Source organism: Orbicella franksi, chromosome 3 (assembly GCF_964199315.1).
Source record: "Orbicella franksi chromosome 3, jaOrbFran1.1, whole genome shotgun sequence".
In the NCBI taxonomy this organism is placed as follows: domain Eukaryota; kingdom Metazoa; phylum Cnidaria; class Anthozoa; order Scleractinia; family Merulinidae; genus Orbicella; species Orbicella franksi.
Genome location: NC_138147.1, coordinates 28,097,874 through 28,108,472, shown reverse-complemented (window position 1 = coordinate 28,108,472; position 10,599 = coordinate 28,097,874). Strand labels below are relative to the sequence as shown.

Sequence of the window (10,599 nt, the reverse complement as noted above, 5' to 3'; positions counted from 1 at the left end):
GTGGTCTAAAAATAATTTGACAGGGATAACCTAGGGAATGAGGGCTTATGGGGGATTAGCCCTCTCATCTCTCGTTCTCTCTTGATGAGGAAAAAAAAAAATTCCCTGATTTTTGCTGGGGAGGGGGGGGGGGGAGTAAATAAGTTAGGAGGCCCACACTGTTTCTTGCCTCGTCCAGATTAAATTCTTCTTCTCACAAGATTTCACAACTCTTCTCTTAGTTACTCAGACTGAAGTAAAATTACTGCGACTGAAAGTAGATCACAATCAATTGTTCATTATTTCGGCGGCACACCTTGTATAGCCTGTGTACAGCCACCCCTCCCCTCAAAAAAAAAAAAAAAAATCGGGAAGGACCTTCCCGATTTTTTTTTGAGGGGAGGGGCGGCTGTACACAGGCTAACCTTGTGTAAAGGAGTAAAGTGTGGGAGAACACTGATGAACACAGCTCATGAAAGCGGTATTGTTACAAAGACTCGATTTATTAGGGTCTGTATCGTATCGGAACGCAAAAAGGTTTTGTTTTCAAAGGTATGCCATAGGATGCCATGGCCGCGAACACTCCAATTAAAGGTAACATCGAAAGTCACATCACTCCTTCAGTTGCTGACACATTGGAATTTGATAACGACACATTGAGGGGTAAGAAAATGCATAGCTGTTTTAGTTAAATGTAAACAGTACCCTGTTTACATTTCCTACGAATTCGAAGTTATGAAGACTGTTATTGAGTAAACAACAATTCTGTAAGAAAATGCAAGAGGCTTTCTGTAAAAAAAGATACAAGATGCCTTTTTGTCCCCAGTAACAATCCCACAAGCTTTCTTCTCGTTTCTAAAGTGGCGAAAGAAACTTTTTTCCCAAGAAAAATGAAACGCAATGTGTTTTCGAAAATTAAAGGTGGCTCTAACCCCCTCCACAGACCTTTTTTAACATGGGCAATTTAAGTTCTATCTTCTCATGCTGATCACAATTTGATGATATAACATAAGGGCTACCGAGCTCGTTTGTAAGTTATAAGCACTTAAAATGATGGATGTTTTGACGTGCATGGTATACTGTTGCTATGGTAGCTTGTTATTTAACGTAGGGAAATGATGACCAGTGCTCGTTCATTAACGACTCAGCATTCGTTTGGTAGCACTATTGATAAAGAGTGGTAGTATTGGTGCATCAAAGTTTAAGTGCTGGAGAGAGCCAGAAACTGTGGTTGGCCACCTTAAACACCCGGGAGGTAGGTAGGTAAGTAGGTAGGTAGGTAGGCAATAGGCAGGCAGGCAGGCGGACGCCGGGCTGCCAGGCCAGCAGGCAGGCGGGCGGCAGGCTGCTAGGTTCTTAGGTGGGCAGGTTCTTGGGTAGGTAGGTACAGGGGGCAGGTACATGTAGGTAGGTAGGTAGCTATAGTTAAGGTAAATTAATTCAAGAAGATCTTGGTAATAATAACTCACTGTGCTTTATAACTTTTCTCTAGCGATAGCAGAGGTTTACATGATTGAAGGTAACAAAGAATACTTCGAAAAAGAATTCAACAACGCCATTTATCTCTATACGGAAGGAATTAAAGTGAACTGCAAAGATGAAGAATTAAACGCCAAACTGTACAGCAACAGAGCGACAGCGCATTTTTGCTTGGGTGAGTAGTATGCTTTCGGCTACTTTTGTTATCCTCCATGTGCATATGTAAAGTAGCCTGGTTTTCCCCTGGATTCTGTCATTTTATTGGTTTTTTTTTAAAATGTACTTTGTAAATAGAATTCTACTAGTATACTAATGCAAATCCTGCAATCTGATTCGCTGAGTTACTCGTACACTATTAAACAATTAGATTATAGTATTCGCTCGAGATTTCTATTTAAACAATAGAGTGTTTCTGTCGAGGAACTATCGGCTGATAGTTCCCCGCAGAAATTTGATGTTCTTAACAAATATTTGCCCGAGAAGCCAAGCTTCAAGGGCAAATATGTTTGTTTTAAGAACATCAAATTTCCAAGGGGCAACTATCACACCGATAGCTCCGAGACATAAACACTCTAATGTCTATATTGTTCACCACTAAATTTTCTTCCGCGCGCCCATTCAAAAACCATATCGAATTTTTTTTCAACTCTTTTAGAAAGCCGTGACAGCAAAATGTAAAACTTGAAAAAGAAAACCGACAAAAACCCACTTAATACAATTTAAATTGTTTATTTTCTATAAGCCCGCTTGTTTACAGGAAAATTTTCACGGACGAGATCTATCCATCCGGGTATTTACCTCGTACGGGCACTATGGGCTGATAGTGTCTCTCCGCGGATGAACACTATCGCGTCACGTGATCAGCTCGAACCAATAAGAATCGGAGAGAATTTAGTTGTGAACTATAAAAATGTACGTCAAAGTAAAGAAATCGAGAGCGAATAATCTAATTGTTAACAAGCGAGCAATGCTACTCTACACACTATCTATCACAGAATAGATAGTGAGTAGCGTAGCTAATCAGAGAATAGCATTCGTGATAGAAAGCTAGTAGATTTATACTAATTAACAATTAGATTATTCGCTCTCGATATCTATGAGGTGATAGTTGATGAGGCCGCAGGCCGAATCAACCATCGCCTCATAGAAATCGAGAGCGAATAATATAATTGTTTTAGTAGAATTCTAACTGAAATAAACGCAAATAACGGTTTCTAACGGTTTATTATTATTTTTAATTATTCGCTCTCGATTTCTATGAGGTGATAGTTGATGAGGCCGAAGGCCTCATCAACTATCATCTCATAACAATCTCGAGCTCATAATCTAATTATTAATTAGAGGGCAGTGGCTGGAGGAAAGGAAACTGACCGTCATGCGACTAAACCTCAAAATTTTTCAATGAACTAATTTGAGCTCGTACAAACAGCTACAAGTTTCAAACAATTCAATCCGCGCGCATATTTGCTAAAGCGTAAACACTACGGACATGTTGCGTGGACGTAAAGCGAGGGTTTTCCTAGTGTGAAAAGCCCGTTTTTGCGAAAGAGTTCTGTGTTGTCCCCGCAAAAGGTTGCATGAAATTCAACTGGTTTGAAATTCGTGTGTCACAAAGCAGGAACAAAATGCATTTTGTGCACTGCTCATACAAACTGACCCCTCTACAGCACAAAAATGAATCAATGTCCGTTTCGTGTGCATCAGCTTACGTACTGTCCCTGTAATATGCGTCCTATTCTATTCAACTGGTTTGAAATTCGTGCGTCACAAAGAAGGAACAAAATGCATCTTGTGCACTGCTCCTACAAACCGACCCCACTACAACATAAAAATGAATCAATGTCCGCTTCGTGTGCATCAGCTTACGTACTGTCCCTGTAATATGCGTCCTATTCTATTCAACTGGTTTGAAATTCGCGCGTCACAAAGCAGGAACAAAATGCATCTTGTGTACTGCTCTTACAAACTGACCCCACTACAACAGAGAAATGAATCAATGTCCGCTTCGTGTTCATCAGCTTGCGCACTGTCCCTGTAACATGCATCCTATGTGTATACATAAAAGAGCTTATTTCCCCTTCACGTCCCTTGAAGGTGTACCCTAGTATGTAGCGACCTTAATTAATGTGTGCGATACTGATTGCTTAGCTAAGAACCGGCTATACTCTTTGTGATATCATCTCTCTGATAGGCAACTTCTCTGAGACGTTGAGCGATGCAAAAGCGGCTGTTGAACTGCGACCGACCTTTACTAAGGCCGTAGTAAAAGGTATCTCTTACATTGTTATTTATTCTCTTAACAGTAGTCCCTTTCGGCAATTACTTTTTAATTTAATTTTCCTGGTAGACTATTCTATGGGTTAGCTATTAATACTTACGACGTGAATATTTCTTGTGATTTTTTTTTGACTCAGCAAAATCATCATAATTATCATTATCATTATCATTATCATCATCATCATCATCAACTTTTGTCAAACACTATAGCTACAACAAATGAAAATACAGGTGAAACACATTTCACCCTGAAACACTGTTTCGCACAGAGCAAGGCAGTGGGCAATTCGGAAACACGTTGACTTCATCGAACACAATTATCACTCATCAACGTTACCAGATATATCACTCTCTCTTCGTTTAATAAATTAAAATGAATCAGATATATTGTGAATTTTTTATTCATCATTAGGAGTTAGCGCCTGCATAGAACTGAATCTGTTTGAAGAAGCTATCACATGGTGTGTAAAAGGACTCTCCGTATCCTTTTTGGACATTCTTAGTTCTTCTTGAACAGTGACAAAGGAAAAATGCAGTCAAACATCTTCGCTATTACCGTCCTCAGCCCGGGAACAACCGAATGAATGGGTGGAATACCCTAGATGTAGACTGTATTATCATCTTTCCGTTCAACCGTCTTTATATTAGGAACAGATAACAGAAGAACGTTTTTTAGCCTTGAGAAGGTAGCAATGCTAAAGCATCGGATCTAACAAAGACAAACTTTCTTTAATCAACGAAAGAAAGACAACGAACGAAAGAGGGAGAAAAAGAAACAGAGAGAGAGAGAGAGAGAGAGAGAGAGTAGAGAAAATTAAAGAGAAAGAAAAAAGAAGATGGGAAAGGATGAATGAAAGGAAGGAAGGAAGGGAGGAAACATAAAAAAGAGTGAAAAGAAGTTGGAAATACAGGCAATGTACATATAGTCTTTGCATGGTGGCAAACCTTGACTGGAGTAGCTTGATCAAAACAACAAAACATTGTTGGAAATGAAGAACAGACTTGAAGTGGTAATGTACAATGGTGGAGGAACTCAAGTAGAAGGAAAGGTAAATGCAATTAATCCTCTCTGAAAATCTTTGGTCTGATAAGTTACATCATGCTGTTAGCATCCTCAGACTCATTTTGCAAAGGCCAACCCTTCTGACTTTGTTTAAAACCTGAAGGGGAATGATATAGGAAAAGGGACAAACAGACAGTCTGAACCAAAACCAACTAGGGATCCAATCCAAAAAGCCTCTCTAGATGTTAATGGAGACGTTAGCAGACAAACCAAAATCTCGCCACTTTTTTATTACCATTTCAACTGCTATAAATGCGACATCCTCAAATCGTTCTTTTTCAATGATCTCACTGCGTGCGAAAAAAGTCCACCATCTTAGTGTGTTCTCTTTATACCCTCACTCAATTTGTTGTGACCCAACTATAACCTATTGCTTCGTGTGCAATGGTGTAGTTTATCGTTTCAAGGTGAATAAATTGCTGCAACTACAATATTTTCTCAACAAATTTTCGACGTGTAGCTCCCACATCTATTACTACATATTACGTTTTTGTCAAACAGGGATGCCGTGCTGTAGAAAGTTCACGCAAGACGTCAGAGATGGGTAACTTAGCTGGAGACGCACAAGACAGGGCGTGGCGGCACAGCGAGGCGGCTCGTTATAGAGACCTTGCTAGCATGTACAAAAGGCAAGGCCAAAACTTCAGATCTATCGAGTACTTCGAGAAGAGTCTTCAGATATACCATGGAATTGGAGACCGCAAAGAAGAAGGTGGAATCTACAATTGCCTTGGCGCTGTCTATGCTAACATCGGCCAACGTGAGAAAGCAGTAGAGTGTTTTGAAAATGAACTGGCAATATGTAAAGAGACTGGAAACAGCGAAGGAGCAGTTACGTGTTACAACAACCTGGGCGGAATCTACAGTTACAATGGCGAATATGAAAACGCGATCAGTCATGTTGAAAAAGGGCTTGAGATTGCTGAAGAAACTGGATACGTGAAAGGGCAGAAAGACTCGTTCAGCAATCTGGGTACAATTTTCATTGAATGCGGCCAATATGAAAGAGGGATCGACTATTGCAAGAAATCTCTAGCTATAATGAAAGAAAGTGGAGATAAACAGGGTGAAGGAAAATTATACAACCATCTTGGTCAAGCATATAATGCACTCGGCTTACACGACAAATCAATCAAGATTTCAGAGAAAGCTCTTGAAGCAAATGGTACGGCTGGAGACGGAAGAGAAAAATTCAATTCCTTTTACAACTTTGGCAGGGCGTATAGCGCTTTAGGAAGCTGCAAAAAGTCGGCGGAGTATTATGAGAAAGCCGTCAGTGCCAGTAAAGAAAACAAACAAAGTAAAAATGAGGCATGTTGCTACAGCGATCTCGGCGTTGTCTATCAAGATATGGGACAGTATGAGAAGGCAATTGAGTATCACGAAAAAGCACTTTTAATTGCTGAAGAAAAAGGATACAAAAACGACATTGCAAAATGCTACAATAATCTTGGTTCAGTCTACAGTGCTCTCGGGCTATATGAGAAATCAAATGAATATGGCAATCGCGCTTTACAGGTTTACAAGGCAGCAGAAGATACGAAAGGGGAAATGATCTGTCTCGTTAACCTCGGGGCTAAGTTAAAAGGCCTTGGCCAATATGAAGAATCTGTCGAGTGTCTAGAGAAGGGTCTTGAACTAAGTAGAACAACTGGCGACAAAGAAGTAGAGGTGACGTCTTATATCAACCTATCAAGTGTTTATATTGCTCTTGGTCAATATGAGAAATCGATGGAGTTGCTAAAGAAAGCAATTGATTCTACAAACGACACCAAACAACGAGCGGCTATTTACGCAAACATTGGAGAAGTAGCCAGTTCTCAATTGAAATATGATGAAGCGATCAGGTACCAAGAGCGAGCTCTCGAGATGATGAAAGCCTGTGGACTTGAAGACGAAAAACGCGTCACCGTGTTGTCTCAGTTAGGCGTAAGTTATGCTTTGGCTGCCGCCGACACGCCTGGTACTCATTTTGAAAAAGCACGCCATTACTTCCTTGAATCCATTGCAAGTCATGAAAATATACGCGAAGATCTTAAGGACGAATACAAGATTATGGTAGATGATCAGAATATTGCACAATACGAAGCACTTGCCCTGATCTTAGCACGCCTGCAAGAAGTCGATGGCGCGTTAAGCATTGCAGAACGGGGAAGAGCTCGCGCCCTTGAGGATTTGATGTCCACGAAATACACCATTCATAAACATAACGATGTTCATGCGTTAACATTGGATGAGTTGAGATGTGTTTGGACTAAGCAAGGAAGCAATTTCCTTTTCCTAGCTATTCTATTGGTGAAATTATTCTCGTTTGTGACCAAACCGGGCAAAATGATTGGAAAGCCAGATGTTCTAACGAGGGAGTGTTCTACAAATCACAGCGATGACCTGCTGCAAGACTTGGTGATGGCAATCTGCAAATCATCACATTTTCGTCGACATGGCGAGTGTGAAGATCGGTCGTTATCAAGCCTCTACGCTGCTGAGTCGTTAACCTTGGAAGAGCAAAATGTAGAAGCAATGAGGCATCTGCGAAGTAAAGATGAATGCCGCGAGGAAGAGAGCGATCTGGAGGCAAATCTTTCCTCGCTGTATAAGATGATCATTTCTCCTGTTGCTGATCTCCTTGATGACACAGAGATCGTGATTTGCCCTGAGGGTCACATGTTTAGGATACCCTTTGCAGCTCTAAAGGATGTTAATGGAACGTACCTAGCAGAAAACTTCAGAATACGCTTGATTCCCTCCATGACAACACTCAAACTCATCCACGACTGTCCAGCGGATTATCACAGTCAGACAGGAGCGCTGATTGTTGGAGATCCAAAAGTAGGCCGTGTAAAGCTCGACGGGAAAGTGACACATTTTCCTGCTTTACCAAATGCCAGAAGAGAGGTGAAGACGATTGCAAGGTTGTTAGGGGTACCTCCTCTGGTAGGAGAGCAAGCTACAAAGCAAGAAGTCCTGCTGAGGATTCAAGAAGTGAGCCTGGTGCACATTGCTGCCCATGGTGATTCAGAAAGAGGAGAGATCGCTTTTGCACCTAATAAGTCTTGTCACGGTATTCCGAAGGAGAACGATTTTGTGCTAACTATGGCAGACATAGCAAGAGTCGGTATAAGAGCCAAGCTGGTGGTCCTTAGTTGTTGTCATAGTGGTTGTGGAAAGATCCTGAAAGCAGAGGGTGTTGTTGGCATTGCTCGGGCCTTCCTCGGGTCTGGTGCTCGTTCAGTTCTCGTCTCCTTGTGGGCTGTTGATGATGAAGCGACTAAAGCCTTCATGATTACGTTTTACGAGTATTTATTGCGTGACAAGCTGCGTGCAAGTGAAGCTCTCCACTTGTCTATGAAGAAGATGAGAGAATCACCACCGTATGGTGACGTTGTCTACTGGGCGCCATTTGTCCTAATTGGAGATGATGTAACGCTCGACCTGTAATAGCAATTTTGTTATGACTTTCGCAAGATCAATAGGTGTTAAAGAACTAATTAGGCCAATCAGAACTCAGCAAAACATGTCCCGTTGGAAACTCATATGTCAAAACCAAAATTGGTTCCGATGGACTTCAAGCAATATCTTTATCTGATCTTCTTAGTCTAATTTCAATTGTCGAGTAGAAGTTTGGAAACCAAAGACCAAATTAAGGAAATGAACCATCACTCGTCATGAAAGAAACGCGAAAACTGTTATATATAGGAGTGTATCCATGGTATTAACCTGTACATAGTATTTTCGGTTAGAACTGTGTGTGTTTCACAAAAAAGATGGAATTAGTTCAGCTTTGAAGTACTGTAGGGATTCATTGTTGCGGCCGGAGATTAGTTTATTGGAGAGCTTATAACTGAGGAAGTGCTTATTTGCCTTTTTTTTTATATACAAACATCAGAGCGTGATGCAGCACTTTAACGAACAACAACAAAACGTTAACTAGAGAACTGTCGAACACCTGAACTAGGATAATCTAAGCACCATTGCTCAATTTGTTCAAAAATAGATTAAATATCTCATTACAGAATTTACTCGTCCATTCAGTGATCTGTCTAGCTATTCTATGTCCGCGCCTTAAATACCACTTTCGCAATGGAGGTGCCTACTGGAAGCGCTTATTAGAAAAGGGGGTGCTGACTGGAGGGGTGGGGACTAAATCGATTCTTTAACAGCAACAACGCATTAAAGAGATCGAGTGTAGCAAGTTTCGCATAGCTTCACATTTTTGCATTTTTCAAAAGCAGGCGAAATATCCCGTCGGAAAAATGGCTGTAAAAAGCTAGCAGATTTGGTCAGATTACTACCACATGCAGAAATACCAGAAATGTTGGGCAATGCCATTCCAGAAACTGCAAATCCATCAATCACAGAATGTCACAATTAACTAAGTAGAATTTGCTATTCGACCTGTCGATACGAAAGATTTAACTTTCGTTTAGGTTATGTCCACATCCCCTCGTATCTAACGCAAGTTATTTTCAACTATTGCTCGATAAGTTAGTTTAACCATGCCTTGGCTACGCTGGTACAACCGAAAGAGATTTTTTCTCCAAACTCTGTGAAACCACAGAGCATCGATACAAGCGTTGTCCTTACTTCTACACTTTCGAAATATGAGGAAATGTATGGCATTGCCGTAACGCTCCGAACGTCTCCAGAACATTGCCGGTGAGTTATACATTTTAGTTCCAAGTAAGGGTAACCTTACCTTGGTAGTCGTTCGTCTTGTCTTTACGGCTCGAAATGCCAGGTGAATTTAATTAAGTTATTTGAAGAGTTTTGCGTTGTAGTTCCTTCTCGTGGCTATCGCTCGTGATGGGAAACGCGGTTGAGTGGTTACTGCCACTGCGTTTCTCATTTGCATTATAACGGGATGCGGGGCGAAATCGGGAAGAATCTACAAAATCGCCCGAAATTAATACAAAAACCGAATGACTTTTAATGGTTTCAAATAATTTGTACAGTCCACGTCTCAACAAATTTCAGAAATATGACTTCACGTTTCTGCAAATTACTTGTTAGGGAGTTTACGAAACCACGACGGCGACGCCGAGGACAACGTCGATTAAAAAATGAATCTACTCTAAGTCATTTACTTTGTTTATCACTGTCAAAACTATCACAAAACTAAATCCGGAACACAGCGATTAATTTGAAATAAAAATTTAAAAAAAATTAGCCGTCGCGCGTGGTTCAAGTTCTCTAGACAACGCAGAATGTGGTCATGTCACGTTGTTGTTTTGCAGAGGACGGCAATGAAATGTACTGAGAATGATAACGCACATGCACAGCCGTTGCACATGTACTGGTCATTAATACTCTTGTTCAGGGACGTTCCCGTGGCCGTTGCCGTCGTGGTTTCGTAAACTCCCTAACATTGACTCGCTCAAAACCTCTTAAGTGAATCTATGCTCAGGGTCACGTGTATTTAGACCAGTCTAAGGAACTTTTTATGGTTCTGCGGGAAGCTTTTTTGATTCTAGATTTGGCGGTGTCAAAAGGGGAACGGGACCTTTGGATTCACTCGGGTGCAGGTTTTGGGTGTCTAAAAAATAAAATTAAAAAGGAATATCCTCATGCAATCTCACCTTTCAAAGCCTTTCAAAGTAACTGTTACATTAAAAGCAGGTTGAGAAAATTATTCAAAAATTACAATCGTGCAAAAATTTAACACTAAGTTTAGTTATCTAAATTTTCCTAAAAATTAGATGTATTCGATTTTTTCCACAAAAAATACTTAAGGCAACTTTAAGCTGCAGCACAATTCATACTTACACTGTAATACCAGGCAAAATGTCCTTAAAACTGGCTAT

At 40.7% G+C, this 10,599-nt stretch overlaps 1 protein-coding gene across 1 annotated transcript; it reads left to right on the top strand.

Moving 5' to 3' along the window:
• The first annotated feature begins 335 nt into the window (after nucleotides 1–335).
• On the top strand, nucleotides 336–9,809 carry LOC145481783 (uncharacterized). Its single transcript, XM_081460316.1, has 6 exons — nucleotides 336–642; nucleotides 1,472–1,633; nucleotides 3,650–3,727; nucleotides 4,148–4,215; nucleotides 4,695–4,784; nucleotides 5,300–9,809. The coding sequence occupies exons 1-6, from the start codon at nucleotides 549–551 to the stop codon at nucleotides 8,234–8,236; spliced, it is 3,429 nt and encodes a 1,142-aa protein (XP_081316442.1). The 5' UTR covers nucleotides 336–548; the 3' UTR covers nucleotides 8,237–9,809.
• Nucleotides 9,810–10,599: the final 790 nt, after the last annotated feature.